The following is a 16106-nucleotide window of genomic DNA, read 5'->3' on the forward strand; positions in this document are numbered from 1 at the left end:
TTGAATGAATCCAGTCACTCATTGGGAGTGGCTCATGACATACACCCACAATTGTCCACATTCCCAAAGCATTCCATTGGCAGCAGGACACAGTATTGAAACCATGTAGCACCCTATCTATGACAACAGAATGGACGTGTGCCAAACGACTTAAGGAGGTGACGTCAAGAACAGTTCTCCAACAGTACCCAGACGTATAGACATAAATAATTGGTTACACTTATAACATCTGTTCATAATTAGACTTTTTTTTTCTTTAACTGAAAATTGAATCATGTTATGCTTATGTTTGAGGATAAAAAGTTACTTTATATAATAAAATAAAATAAAAATATTAATGGAAGTTAAAAAGCCTGGAAATAGGACCTAATTCCCAAAAAACAAACCACAGCGCTGACTAACGTCCACTACATCAATTTTGTATAATATTACAAAGCATTTCATTAGAATTATTCATGGTGTAATGTATGTTTATCACAGCTATGGTTAATTTAACAAAATGTTTTAGATGCCCACACCTCTCCCAGGGTTTCACAAGCATTTTGTTTCTTAAAACTAGCTTCGGGTCTGGCGCTGCACATTTTTATATTATTTTTCCTATTTTTGTAATATAAATTTTTTAACTTTAAGCACAGGCTAAACAATAATGCGACTATGTTCAAAGCAGAATAGATGTCACATTTGCAACTACGTAAAAAAATGGCTTGTTTTTTCATCTTTCACTTTGCTAGGAAAAATCTTTGAAAATTGTAAGTGTTCTTTTCTATAAATGTAATAAGCATCTAACCCCAAAAAGCAACATTTCTAAAGGGACACACTGTGTATTTGAGCACCAAATAAAACTATATTCAAGTTATGCATAAGTAGTATTAGTTTTACACCTATGGTATCCAGAGATCTTTTCACAGACACAAATACACTTATGCATATGTAACGATAAATTTGTGCACAGAAACAAAGAAAAAGTTGGATATAGACAAACTTATGTAGAGACACAGAACATTGCACACATGCACTCTTATGCACACTTACAGAACGTTGATTTATCGCTATAAACTTTTGGCAAAGGATTAAGTTGGGGTTTCGCCACTAAACTAAAACTTTATGTTTGTAATGACCAGTGGTGCATATTGGTTTTGTGCTGCGCTAAGCATGACGAAATTCGGGAACCCCCCCAAGACCAAGACAGACACGCTCTCACTGATGCATAAACTGACATACACTCACTGACTCATTGATAGTCATTGGCACGCACACTGTTTAACCAACACACACTTTCACTGAGAGACACACCCTCATTGAGAGACACACACACATTCACTAACACATACTCACTGACAGACACACATACCCACATTCACTGACAGACCCACATACACACTCACTGACAGACACATACACACTGACAAACAAACATACACACTCACTGACAGACACATACACACTGACAAACAAACATACACACTCACTGACAGACATACACACTGACAAACAAAAATACATACTCCCTGACAGACACATTCACTGACAGACACACATGTACACTCACTGACACACACTCAATGACAGACGCACACACACTGGCAGACACACATATGCATTCACTGACAGACACACTTATACACTCATTGACAGACACACATACACACTCACTGACAGATACACATACACTGAACTCTGCCCATAGAGATACAGTGATTCAATGCATGTCTGTGAGGAGATACTGATTGAGATGTTGATTGGTGCAGCGCTGTGTTTTGCCGCGATGCGGCAATGCATTTTGCCGTGCATGTGCAATAGCATCCCATTGCTTTCCTATGGGAAACCATTTGTTGGAACTAGACTTCTACGGTAATGGTTCTATCGAGATCATACCATGGTCGAGATCTCGGAGACACTCAACGACGTAGACCATACAAAGAAATCAGTTCACAGAATGTCCAAAGTTTATTACAAAGAACAAAACTTATAAGGCAAAACACAATAAGATGAGGTATGGGGGGGGGGGGGGTCATTAATTACCAATCAATTTTTCACAACTCTTAACTAACAGCATGAACAAACTCATGCAAACAGCATGGTAACAAATCATTGATCCAAAACGTTGATCTATGTGGGGACTTGTGCTAGATGGGGTCTTCCTACTGGCGGAAGGGTCATGTGCAAAACTAGGCTTTGATTCATTTTAGCTTATTCATCTTAACATTAGAATGGCTCAGATCATCAAGATTGGTGATCTCACTCATAGAGGCTGAAGCAGCCACGGGGAGACCAGTACGGAAACAATTTAAGCTTAAAACTTTTTCTAAGTGATCTAATGGGAGCCAGGGAGCTAAATTGTCAAGCTGACACTATAGTATTAGGAATAGATGTTTGTAGCCTTGACACTAGTGTTTCTTTAAGTTTATACAAATGTAAAAAAGTGTGCTTCTTCAAGTCACTATGTACACTGATCAGCCACAACATTAAAACTACTGACAAGTGAAATGAACAACATTGATTATATCATTACAATGGCACCTGTCAAGGGATGGCATATATATCAAGCATCAAGTGATCAATCAGTTTTTTTAAATGTCATGTGTTGGAAGCAGGAAAATGGGCAAGTGATTTTGACAAGGACCAAATAGTGATGGCTGTGTCAGAGTATCTCCAAAATGGCACGTCTTATGGCGTGTTCCTGGTATGCAGTGGTTAGTATCTACTAAAAGTGGCGCAAGGAAGGACAATTGGTCAACCGGCATCAGGATCATAGTCGCCAAAGGCTTATTAATCTGTAGCTCAGATTGCTGAAAAACATAATGCTGGCCATGATAGAAAAGTGTCAGAACACACAGTGTATCACATTTTATGGGGCTGTGAAGCCGCCAATAGAAACTGCCTTCAATGTGGACGTGTGCATCAGAACTGGACCATGGAGCAATATTGCCTGGTCTGATGGATCACGTTTTCTTTTAACAGGACCAGCACTCGCCAACAAAAAGAAGGATTTTTAAACTATGGTAACACACAGACTAGGGTGACTACAAGACCCAAATAGTAAATCAAAATAACAGAAAGATGTCCGGGCACACATAGATCCAAAAGCAGATTTTAATGGAAACAAACAGACAACGTTTCGGTCAAAAAGGAGCCTTTTTTTAAAGCCAGCCTTCACTTGAAAAAGGCTCCTGTTTCTATTAAAGTCTGCAATCGGATCTATGTGTACCCAAACATCTTTTTCATATTTTGTTTTACATTTCTTTTACATCAGGTGGATGCACGGGTGCATGTGCTTTGTTTACCTGGGGAAGAAATGGCAGCCAGGTGCACTATGGGAAGAGGGCAGGCCTGCGGAGGCAGTGCTCTTGACAATGTTCTGTGAAACCTGGGAAATGTTCTGTGAAACCCTGGCACTCCTGTGGTTGTTACTTTGACATGCACCACCTACCTAGAGATTGTTGAAGACCATGTACACCCCTTCATGGCAATGATGGTCACTGATGGCAGTGGCCTCCTTCATGAGGATAATTCAACCTGCTACACTGCAAAAGTTGTTCAGGAATTTGTTGAGGAACATGACAAAGAGTTCAAGTTGTTGCTCTAGCTAACCTCTCAATTCCCAAGCTCTCATCCAATTGAGCATCTGTGGGAGATGCTGGAGCAACAAATATAATCTATGGAAGCCCAAACTCAAAACTTTAAGGACTTAAAGGACTGGCTTCTTTTTTTTTTTTTTTAAATTCTTTATTTTTGTAGTGCACGCATATAGTACAGACAGGCTCGAGGTACCCCAAAGGCAATCCTCAGGCTTTTTCCACGCGAGCATGCGGGGTGTATTCTTAACTGGCACATTTTTTTTGTTTTTTGTTATCAGGCTTAACAGGCTTAACAAAACATATATAAGTAAGTTATCGCTTTACATAAGTATAAGTAACATGCTAAAACAAAGTAGCTTATTTCCTTGTAGGAGGTACAATCATAGTGTGTACATTAGCAGATTAGGCACGTGGTAAGGAGGCCGATACATGACAGGTAAGCTGGCATATCTTTAGTTATCAGCATACAAGTAAGTTATCGCTTTATATGAGTATAGGTAACTTTAAAGATGATTGAGGTGTACACTTAACGTCTTAATTTCTGGTAGTCATCTAAGCTGAAAAAGTAATGTAACGTTATGCGTTGTTGTTAGACCGCTAGGTGTGCGCTGTAAGCATTGTTAGTATAGCTTGGACAAGGCTGCTGAAGTATTAAGACATAATAGTAATAGAGTTTTCACAGTTCAAGTAGGTGCATAGAGAGCGAGGTAGGTGTCCGGGCTGTAGATTGTTGCCAGTGGTAACAGTGTTACTTAAGTTAGTCCCTTCAGCCTATGCCCACCTGGCGTACCGACCTGTCCAGCCTGAGGGTGCAGAGCAGGGACTCTGTGCGGTCAGGAAAGGTGTTAAAGTCCTTCAGCGTAGTCAGAGGTACCAGCAGCTGGGGGTGAGTCATGTACTTGCATGTGCTGGTCTGCCATGGCTCGTCCGGTCCCTGCTTGTTAGGTTGGAGCTTGCACCTTGCTGTTGTTAAGGACGTTGGTCGCTGCTGTGGCTTCTCTGGTGAGGTCTTCACCCTGAGTTTGTGTTTCTGCGCGGTCTTAAGCTTGTGGGGTGAGTGGTGCATGTTTTGCTGTCTGAACGGAGTTTCCGCCGCCGGTGCCTGTAAGGTCTGTGTCTGGCGACCTCTGGGTAAGCGCTTACCCGGTCGTGGGAGGGCGGTCGTGTTTCGTGTGGCGGTTTGGGTCGGCATACCTTGTACCGGACAGGTGGGGCTGCCTGAAGCTTTACGGCTGCCCCTTGCTCCCCATCTCCGTGGGGTCCGACAGGGCCCAGACTGTCCCGATCTCGGCGCCATAGAGACGTTACGTTGAGGGAGGGAGGCAGGTCGTCGTGGTGCTGTGCTTTGTCCAGCTCCGAGTGTCAGTTTCTCCTCCAGCCTCTTCCAGAAGTTTGCAAATAATTTGTCGATGCGGGCTGGCAGGTCATCGCTTAGTAGTTGTGGGCCAGTGTGGCGCCCTTGTGTCATTCCCCTGTATGCAGCCGCCATTTTGGGTAGGTGCTGTAGCAATGTGTGTTCGGCTTGTGCTCCTTTGGGTCTGGAGCTGGACCGGGATAACCCCCTCCGGTCCGGGGGGGGGGGAGGAGGGCAGCTGCGTTGCATCAGTTGCTCTGTGGCTCCGAGGGCTGAGAGAGCGGCCGCCTCTCTACAGCAACACGCGGTGTAGGCCGCAAGCCTCGGTCCGGGGATTCCAGTGGCTTAAATACTCGTGAGGGGTATCCCCCGGTAGCCAGATGCCTACAGAACCTGGTTCTGCCGGTTCGGGTCCAAATCGCCAGGTTGGCCCGTGTTTAGAGTCCAATCTGCTTGGTTAGGCCCAGGAGCTCATACAGCGTGCGTCCGTTCAGCTCCACAGCCAGGCTCCGCCCCCCAAAGGACTGGCTTCTAATGTAGATTCCACAGGACACGTTCAGAGGTTTACTGGAGTCCATGCCTCGATACATCAGAGCTATTCTGGCAGCACGAGGGGGACCTACACATTATTAGGCATTTGGATTCAATGTTGTGGCTGATCACGTGTATAGCTTGATAAAGATGTGGAATCCTCTGCCTGAAGAGATTGTCTAATAAGAGTCTGCACACATGTCTAAAAAGCGACTGGATGAATTCTTTAAAAAACATAGTATTCAATGATCTAATATTTAATATGTGGGGGAAACACCTTATTTGTCCAAGAAGAGATCTGACTGCCATTCCGAGGTTGAAAATGTTTTTTTTTCCTATTTTGTTGCAAAATTGGAAAGAGCTTCAAACTGAGTTTTTTGCCTTAATTTGGATTAACAGCAGAAATAGATGTGAGAAAAGCTGAACTTATTGGACACAAGCAGGGGCGGACTGAGAACCCTCAGGGCCCCCGGGCAAAATAAATCAAGGGCCCCCTTACAGGCCCCACCCATACTCCGTAGCAAGCGCCACCCATGTCCGCCTCCATGCACCTCCTCCAGCCACACCCTACACAATCTTTAGACACAAGGAACAAAAGTGCAATAATCCCTTCAAGGCCCCAGTAGAGACTACAATTGAGGGCTAATGGGCCATGGAGGGGGGTCTTTCTAGCAGAGGCTATCTCAGTGTCCTTTAGAGAGTGTGTTAGAAAGAATCCCCTCCAGGCCCTATTAGAGACTACAATGAAGTCTAATAGGCTTGGAAGGGGGTCTTTCTAACAGAGGCCATCTCAGTGTCCCTGCTGGAAACAGTCGCCTCCAGGCCCCAGTAGAGACTACAATTGAGGGCTAGTGGGCCATGGAGGGGGGGGGGGGGGGGGGAGAATTCTAGCAGAGGCTATCTCAGTGTCCTTTAGAGAGTGTGTTAGAAAGAATTTCCTCCAGGTCCCATTAGAGACTACAATGGAGTCTAATGGGGCCTGGAGGGGGGTCTCTCCAACACTATTCACAATATAGCAACACAACATAGCTCGCTGATACCTAGGCCAAGTTGGCTCCTCTTACCTTAATTACTGTTGTTGGCTGGCAGTCTGTGGGCTTGCTGGAAGGCTGTGGGCTTACTGGCTGCGGCTAGCAGGCTGTGGGCTTGCTGGCAGGCTGTGGGCTTGCTGGCTACTGCCGGCAGGCCGTGGGCTTGCTGGCTGCGGCTAGCAGGCTGTTGGCTTGCTGGCTGTGGCTTGCTGGCTGCGGTTGGCAGGCTGTGGGCTTGCTGGCTGTAAGCCTAACTGGTGGCCTGTGGGCTGGCTGGCTGGCCTGTGGGCTGGCTGGCTTGCTGGCTACTGGGTCACTTGGAGATTATTTAAAGAAATAATCCATGCACAATAACCACTACTGCTCTGTGTAGTCGTTATGGTGCAAGGAGGGCCGGGCCCCCCTCCCAGAGTAAGTAGTCAAACCGTTTAAGAACAGTTTGACAACTTACCTGGGGTCTGCTGGGATATGAGGCTGTTGTAGGGTATAGGAGCAGTGGTGCAATGTGTAAGGGGTGCAGTGTGTGTGAAAGGTTCAGTGTGTGTGAGGGGGTGTAGTGTGTGTGAGGGGGTGTAGTGTGTGAATGTGTAGGGTGTGTGGGGCAATGTGTGTATGAGGGGGCTGTGTATGTGTGTGGCAATGTTAGTATGGGGGGCTGTTTGTGTATGGGTGGGCAGTGTATGTGTGTGTGTGTGAGGCAATGTGTGTAAATGTGTATGGTGTGTGGGGGTAGTGTGTTTATGGGGCTAGAGTTCACTCTCACCACTGCAACCACCAGGAATCCCTGGTGGTCACAGTGTTGAGAGTGAACTCTAGCCCGTAGCTCCAGGGCTAGAGTTTACTTTCGCCAGAGCCGTAACGTTGCCGTGGTAACCGCGGCAACGATCTGTGCTCGCGCAAGAAGGACCCAGAGGAGCTGCAGGCTGAGCTCCCGGGTCCTCTCTTCCTCCCTCCCCTGCCGGCTGCCTGCACGGTGCCTGCGGACAGGGGAGGGGGCAATTGCCCTCCTCTTACTCCCCCCTACCCCTCTTCTTACCCCCCCTCCCCCTCTTCTTACTCCTCCCTCTTCTTACTCCCCCTTCCCCCTCTTCTTACCCCCTTCTTACTCCCGCCCCCCCTCTTCTTACCCCCTCCCCCTCTTCTTACCCTTCCCTCCCCCCTTCTTACTCTTCCCTCCCCTTCTTACTCTTCCCTCCCCCTTCTTACTCTTCCCTCCCCCCTTCTTGCTCTTCCCTCCCCCCTCTTTTACTCCCCCCTCCCCCTCTTCTTACTCCCCCCTCCCCCTCTTCTTACTCCCCCCTCCCCCTCTTCTTACCCCCTTCTTACTTCCCCCTCTTCTTACCCCCTTCTTACTCCCCCCTCTTCTTTTTACCCCTCCCCTCCGTTTCTCTTTTTGCCCCCCCTCCCTTCCCTTATTGCCCCCCCTCCCCTTTTCTTTTTGCCCCCCCTTCCCTCCCTTTCTCCTTTTGCTCCCTCTCCCTTTCTCGTTTTGCCCCCCTCCCTTCCCTTTCTCTTATTGCCCCCCCTCCCCTTTCTCTTATTGCCCCCCTCCCCTCCCTTTCTCTTTTTGCCCCCCCTCCCCTTCTCATTTTGCCCCCCCTCCCTTTCTCATTTTGCCCCCCCTCCCTTTGTCATTTTGCCCCCCCTCCCCTCCCGTTCTCATTTTGAACCCCCCACCCCTCCCTTTCTCTTTTTGCCCCCCTCCCCTCCTCTTTTTGCCCCCTCCCCTCCTCTTTTTGCCCACCCCTTCCCTCTCCTCCTCTTTTTTGCCCCCCACCTGTAGCGTGGCCGAGCTGCTGTGCGGTCCGCGCGCCCGGCCGGAGTGATAGGAAGGTGCACACTGAGTGTGCACCTTCCTGTCAGTCCGGCCGGGTACAGGAAACAGAAACTCCTGTTCCGCGCGGAACTGAAGTTTCTGTTTCCTGTACCCGGCCGGACTGACAGGAAGGTGCACACTGAGCACCTTCCTATCACTCCGGCCGGGCACCGCGGACCGCACAGCTACAGGCGAGGGGAGGTGGGAAGTTGCTGCCGCCTGAGGCTCTTAAGAGAGCACTCAGGCGGCTGCAGCATTTAAAGGGGCGGCCGGGCCCCCTGATGGCGGGCCCCCCTCCCGGCCGGTCCCTCGGACCATGTCCGAAGTGCCCGACCGGTCAGTCCGCCCCTGGACACAAGTCTGTTTTCAGTCTATGTTACTATCATTAATTAATAAACAGCACATTTATAGCTAATTTTGTTCTTTTGTATTTTTTATCTTCAATCTTTTTTTTTTTGTCTGAATAAATTGGGGAAATGTATGCTTCAAATAATGTTTGAAAGCTGCAGGTTTTTATAGAGGAAAAATAGATCACATTAGGTTTTATTCTTGGGAAGATAAGATGAGCCTTCAGTAATATATGTCCGTGAGAGACCTCCACTTTAGTTTGTTCACATTTGCAGATTTTTTTAGAAACATTATCATAGTAACATTGCATGTATTTTTATTGCTAATGTGATTTATTTCCTAGATTTATCCTGTATGCCAGAATGACTTATAGTGGCTGTAGATCTGATGCAAGCCAGTCAGTGAAGCAAAGAAACCGTTTTGTCTGTGTTTAATGTGTCTACAAAACTAAGATAAAGAGTCTATTTCCATTAAGATATTATATATATATATATCAAATCTATTATACGTGGCACTTATATAAGTGTACACTTAGAGAGCTTAAATGGGAACCATCACTTCTCTGGAAATCACACTATCGAATTAAAGCTTGAAAATCATCTCTTTCATGTGATTTCTGTTTTCTTTTAACTTTTTTTTTATTTATTTATTTATTTTTTTACAATTTAGCAAATGACATAACAATACAGTTCAGTCTTGGCACAGCCAAGGCACACGTTGCAAATGAGAAGGAGAAAAGAAACATTGTTTCTCTGTATGTTTTGTCTATCCTGACTTCCAGGTGAAAATGGAGGACTTATGACAATGGTTGACATGGAGCTTAGATGGAGGCACCAAGTTGAATAATTAAAATCTATGAATACATACATTAAATTTAATTTTTCACATGTCACAAATACATATTGGTTTAAAATAGAAGATAAATAAACATAATATTAAAATGCCAAGATGTGACAGCTCCTCTTTAAGGATTGACAATTCCTCGTTAAGGATTAACAACTCCTTAAAGGGACACTCCAGGCACCCAGACCACTTCTGCCCATTGAAGTGGTCTGGGTGCCAACTCCCACTACCCTTAACCCTGCAAGTGTGATTATTGCAGTTTTTTATAAACAGCAATAATTACCTTGCAGGGTTAAGTCCTCCCCTAGTGGCTGTCTACTAGACAGCCACTAGAGGGCCCTTCCGGGATCATAGCACAGATTATCTGTGCTATAGTGTCGCTGGACGTCCTCACACTGTGTGAGGACCTCCAGCGTCGCTAAAATCTACATAGGAAAGCATTGAAAAGCATTTTTAATGCTTTCCTATGGAGAGGTCTAATGCGTATATGCGGCAATGCCACGCATGCACATTAGGTCTCCCCCGCCGGCTGAAGTAATGAAGGGGAGGAGCGGCGGCGGAGGAAGAAGTAGCGACGTGGGACATGTCGCCGCCTCTGGTAAGTGACTGAAGGGGTTTTCACCCCTTCAGCAACCGGGGATGGGAGGTGGGAGGGAGAGGGGACCTGCAGTGCCAGGAAAACTGATTGTTTTCCTGGCACTGGAGAGTCCCTTTAAGGATTATAATGTGTTTATACGTAGTTTAAAATGTAGTGACACTGCGATCTAACATATTGTGATAATGGATGTAAGGTATATTGCCAATACAATAAGTTGTGATTTATTGGCAACTGAATAGAAACATTTCCACTTAAACTACATTTTTTGCCAATTTTAGATTTTTTTGTTTAAACTCAACAGTTTTGGAGTAAATTTGCAAACTGATTATTACCACATCACAATTTCTTTTACATCAATACATTTGTTATTGTTAAAAATGTAATCATGACAATAAAAAAATGTTAGCATGTGGACATTTTTATGAGTAACCCTGAGTATGTTAAATAAATAGAAATTATAGGTATACATGTTTCCCCTTAGCATATACATATTTAAGTATGTATTATTTACCAACTTTGTTGATTTTTCTTTCTTTTAAGGATACTGTTATTTTTGAAAGACTATCCAGAACTTCACAGTACATGGAGCTTACCCTAAATCATTTAGAACAATTTGCATCGGAAGGTAAGCATTGTTTTAGAATACTATTATTAGATTCCTTGCAGGTAGTCAACTACATGTATTTACAGGAAAAAATGTACGTAAATTGATTAGTCTGTTCTCTATAGTTTCTATAGTTACTTACGCCTTAGCTTGCCCAATCCATAATGTACAATGATCATGCCCAGTATGGCGTTGTATTTCTATTGTTGCCGCACAGTAACTACGTAATTCGCAAATTTATATTATATTCTCCAAATACATAAACATTCTCTTGTAAAAAGTTCTAGCTGGGCAAACACTAAATAGTAAACTCAGAACTGCGCTGATACTCGCCTAGGTGTTACATGCCAGCGACATGAAAAATCAGCAATCACTTTTACATACCTGCTAACTACTCTTAGCACCGGCCACTATGAATTTGAGATGCCCTAGATTCACCTGTAGTCCTGGCATTTAGTTGGCAAGCTCCCTCTATTACTTACACCTTACAATCTTTATATCGGTCATTCTTAATCGGTCATATATAAGGACCCAAAATAGTTTTTCTGTGTTTTGTTTTTTTAAGTTGACTGCCAAAGGTTGGAACTGGTACCTCATTTGGTTAGATTCCAGACAACTGCCTATGTTAAGTTCTTTACTGTTGCCTCATTGCAATGCTAAATACACAAGAGATCCCTATGACACTGGGAAGAGTCTAAAGATTGTATTTAGGAATAAAATGCAGATTATATTATATAATAAACAACAATTGCATGCAATTTGGATAAAAATATATAATATTAAGATATAAAAATAGAAGATATGTTATACCTTCATCTAAAAGTGAAGCCGTTTTGTATTTTGGGATTAAAGTGTAATTGTTAATGATTGTGTGGCTTGTCAAAGCTTGCAGGAGACTATGACCGAGCTGCATGGATTAAATAGTTTAATGTATCTGCCTGTATAAATTACATGCTTGATGCAGATTTTGCTGTATTTCCGGTGTCCTTACTCTTTCAGAGTGTCTGCACCAATTTTTTTCAGGGATTTTTTTTATTCTGGTATATCCTATACCAGAGTACTGGAGATTGTTGCCCACAGAGCTATTACTGTTTTTTTGCAGATGTGTTTAAACTTTATTATTCAGCATTTTTTTTTTCTGCAGATTTTTAAAAACTTGAGCATTCGGCATTGTCTGAAATAAACAGTTTCCATTAAAAAAAAAAATTAGATAAAATAAGTTAAAAAGTTTATGTAGGGGGCAGAGCCTGGCCGCCAAGCCGAACGGCCGCACATCAGAAGAGCTCCTCATAAAAACGCCTGAATCAAGCTTAAAAACTACAAAAAAACCCTAAAATTTGCCTGCCTTTCAGCCCACAAGCAAAGGGCTTATCACACCGCCTGCTGGCTGACTTTTGGGCAAAGCTTTCGGGCCAAGGGAGCGCTCCAACAGCGACACCATCAGCGACAAACCCACGGGTCACCAAGCCACGACCAGCGGCTCCAGGAGAGGGCCCGACTACAGCCTGGAAGGCTGGGAGGAGAAGGCGGGAGACTCGACACAAGCCACGGCGGGTCAGCAACAGACCGCCAGCGGTGAGTCACTTACCCGACAGGCAAAGAGTCCCAGGCCCGCCTGCTCAACCCCCCCCTTCCCTCATGGTGACCACCAACCCTCCTGGGCGAAGACATCCCGCCGGATGCCCCCAGACTCCCAGACATGACCCGGCCCTGCATCACTGCTTGGTGGAGATGGAGAGCGAGGGGGGACCCCCGACACCTCACCGAATTGCCCCGAAAGCAGATCCCAGCCACCACCAGTCCCGCAACCCCGGCCGGAGACTCCAAGCCCAAGGCAGGCTCACCACGGGTCGGGAGGCCTTTGTCACCTTGCCCTCAGACTCCATCCCGGCTGGAAACTGGAAGAGCATCGACTGGGGGGACCCCCACCGACCACTACTTCGGGCACCAACCCTGAGGCTGGTGGGGATCGGTTGAACCGCCCGACCTGGAACTGGCATCACTTAATAAAGTCACTACACACTAGGCTTACCACGATGTGTACACTGAAATGATGCCTGCCCCTGAGCTAGCCATCTTAGTAACAAGCAACATATTTTGATTAATCACTAGCAATAGCCTAACATACAACATGCTGAAACTCATAAGACACTACTAGTTCACAAGCATACTCTGTAACAGCAACACATTATACCACTAAACATATATTATTCTACTTTGTCTAATCTTGTAATCTACCATACACGTTCAGCAGCAAAGAACACCGCCTAGATAAGCAACAATACTATATATAGAAAATGTGCAGTACTCACTAATGTCATGCTATGTTGAAAAATGCTTACACTAGCTGTTGTGGCATTATAAGCCAGTTGTGATTTTCTTATGCACAAATAAAAGAATAAAAAAAAAAAAAAAAAAAGTTTATGTAATATATATTTTAAAGATTTTAATTCATAATAAGTTGATGAGAGATTAGTGTTAATGCTTTCTTATGCCCACCTCGTACCTGAATGTCAGTAGCCACATCATAATCATACAATTTAAAAAAAATTTCCCATGCGAACTTAGAACAACTTTTTTTTAATAACCTTGATTTATAACTTTGATTTTCGACTGTACAGGTCTGATGTCCTAACAATATGTTTCTAGACACTGATTAAATAACATTTCTATTTACCTCTGGCAGTCACTGTTGGATGTTAAGGACTGTAATCAAAAAATCCATAGACTCATCACAAGAATTCAGAAACATCCAACGTGATAACCCCCACAGACTAAAAGTACAACAAATAACCTATTTATATTTTGTGTGCATAGCTCATAATTTATATATTTTTTTCTTTTTTAAGGTTTAAGAACACTGTGTGTTGCATATACAGACCTGAACGAGTCAGATTATCAGGACTGGCTAAAGGCTTACAATGAAACCAGTGTCATCATCAAAGACAGAGCTCAAAAACTTGAAGAATGTTATGAGATTATCGAAAAGGTGAGTTCTATGTTGATATCAGTGTAACCGTAATAGCTGGATCATGAGTATCATTTATATATTAATTTTGCAGCATTGGGAGTGTAGCTTCTATTTTGTATTATATTATAACACTAATGCCTGTTTTCTTATTTTATCAGTGCTGGGCCTCCACAATACAAACTGAGAGGCTGCCTAGAATATCCAGCTAGCGAGGGGCCACAAATTGGCCAACACATACCAAACCTAAGAATTTTAAATAACAAAGCAGTCTTTATAGAACATATTCTAAAACACGGTGTCCCACAGCAACAGCAGAATTTTACTGTTAAAAAATTATTTCTTTCTTTTTAAATATTAAAGGCTACAGAATTAATGTTTTGTAGGCACCCTTACCAATAAAACACTGTTTTAAACACATTTTGAAAGAATTAATTGTGATCCGAAAGGTCACTCTTATGATATGTAGGTGATGCACAACAGGAAAAAAAATAGAGAGAAACAACATGTCCCCGAGACTCATTTTGACAGGTCCGGAAATGTTCATGACATCACCTTAACATGATATCGCACCATTGGATCGGATGATACCACCGTCACTTTTTTCTCCTTGCACGTGTTGCCAAAAGTGAAACATTCAATATTTGTGTGCTCCGTATTTCCCAGGGGGATTGGGTTTTTAATGATACGGACCTGGAGGGCTTCCTGAAAATATGAAACCAATTAATAAGTTGTCCTATGATTCCACTAAATAGTTATGGATACCTGACAATTAGAAAGGCGCAATTAAGCGGAAATTAAAGAGATCATGGAAGGAAACCAAAGGTCATAGACTGTGTTATTAATGAAAACGAACTCTCTAGCTACAGAAGCCAAAGAGGTAATGGAATCTTTCACAGTGTGGCCCCTTGCGTGTGATGCAGGACAAAGTGTTGACTTTAGGGATAAGAATAGAATACATATAGTATGTGCATTTAATATAAAGTACTGGTATATAGAATTCTTCTATATTTGGATATTAATTATGTGGCAAAGGAGCTGTTTGTAAGATTTTTAAATATTTTATTTTATATAAGTAAAGATTTTGGCTTCATGCATTTGACCATAACATGCTCGATTTATCCATGGTGAAATAGCTGAGCTGGGGAGTAATTATGTAAGATATTGTAAAATATATTGATTTGGTGTATATTTACAAGGTTATTCAATAAATGAAGAAACCAAGAAGAATTTCCAAATTATATGCCAAAATCGCTTAGGTGGAAAACTGCTGATGTGGATATTTTTTCAATTCTGCTATTTTGACCTAAAATCTCCCCGTATCCCAGATTTAGGAAATAACCCTGCCAGAAAATGTATCTTTTTGTTCACTATGATTACATAGAAACATAGACGGCAGATAAGAACCATTCGGCCCATCTAGTCCCCCTAATTTTCTAAATACTTTCATTAGTCCCTGGCATTATCTTAGAATTAGGATAGCCTTATGCCTATCCCATGCATGCTTAAACTCCTTTACTGTGTTAACCTCTTCCCCTTTAGCTGGAAGGCTATTCCATGCATCCACTACCCTCTCAGTAAAGTAATACTTCCTGATATTATTTTTAAACCATTGCCCCTCTAATTTAAGACTATGTCCTCTTGTTGTGGTAGTTTTTCTTCTTTTATATATAGTCTGCTCCTTTACAATGGCATGAACACTTTCTACTGCTAATACCTCTCTCTATACAACCAAGCATTCTGCTAGCATTTCCTGCTGCTTTATTACTAGACATGTGCAATTAGTTTCGGTCCGAATAGGAATTCGGCCTAATTTCGGACAATTTGGACATTCGGGTACTTCCGAATGTCCGAATTGCCGAAGTCCCGAATTGCCGAATTGCCAAGGTCCCAAAGTTCCGAAATTACCGAATTTCTGAAGTGTCGAAATGCCGAAGTTCCGAAGTTCCCGAAGTGCTGAAGTTCCGAAGCACAGTATTGCCTAAGTACTAATATACTTACCCAGTGAAAGAAGAATAATGTTACACTGTATACAATTTTAAATAAAAAGTATACAAACATAGCCAGGATTCAGCTGTAAGCATTTGCAACACTTACAACAATCAAGTAACATACATTCATTTAAAATGTAAGTTACTTAGCCAGTCAATGTAATGACAGGAATGAATAAGTAGATAACTCCCTAATTCCCACGGTATTAGGGAGCTATCTACTAAAAGGCTGAAAGACCTAAATTGGTCTTTCAGCCAAATTTACTAATACTAAGTATTAGCCTGTGGCTGCTCACTGTAAAAAAAAAAAAAAACCTATTGCCCACCCACCCCCCCGGCCCCTGGATTAAGTAACCAATCAGAGAGTTATGAGTCAAATTACACAGCGTGGGAAAATTCCAAAGAACTTTCCCACGCTGTGTAAAATGACACAGAGCACTCTGA

General features: G+C 43.3%; 1 protein-coding gene across 2 annotated transcripts in view; it reads left to right on the forward strand.

The window, feature by feature from the left end:
* The window catches only part of ATP8A2 (ATPase phospholipid transporting 8A2), a 673473-nt gene that overhangs the window by 209089 nt on the left and 448278 nt on the right, over positions 1-16106 (forward strand). For both annotated transcript variants that reach the window (XM_063429614.1, XM_063429623.1), the window contains exons 21-22: positions 10640-10724; positions 13553-13692. In XM_063429614.1, the coding sequence (XP_063285684.1) occupies positions 10640-10724; positions 13553-13692 (225 nt within the window). The remainder of the gene's footprint in view (positions 1-10639; positions 10725-13552; positions 13693-16106) is intronic.

The sequence above is a fragment of the Pelobates fuscus genome, chromosome 1 (genome assembly GCF_036172605.1).
Source record: "Pelobates fuscus isolate aPelFus1 chromosome 1, aPelFus1.pri, whole genome shotgun sequence".
NCBI lineage: Eukaryota > Metazoa > Chordata > Amphibia > Anura > Pelobatidae > Pelobates > Pelobates fuscus.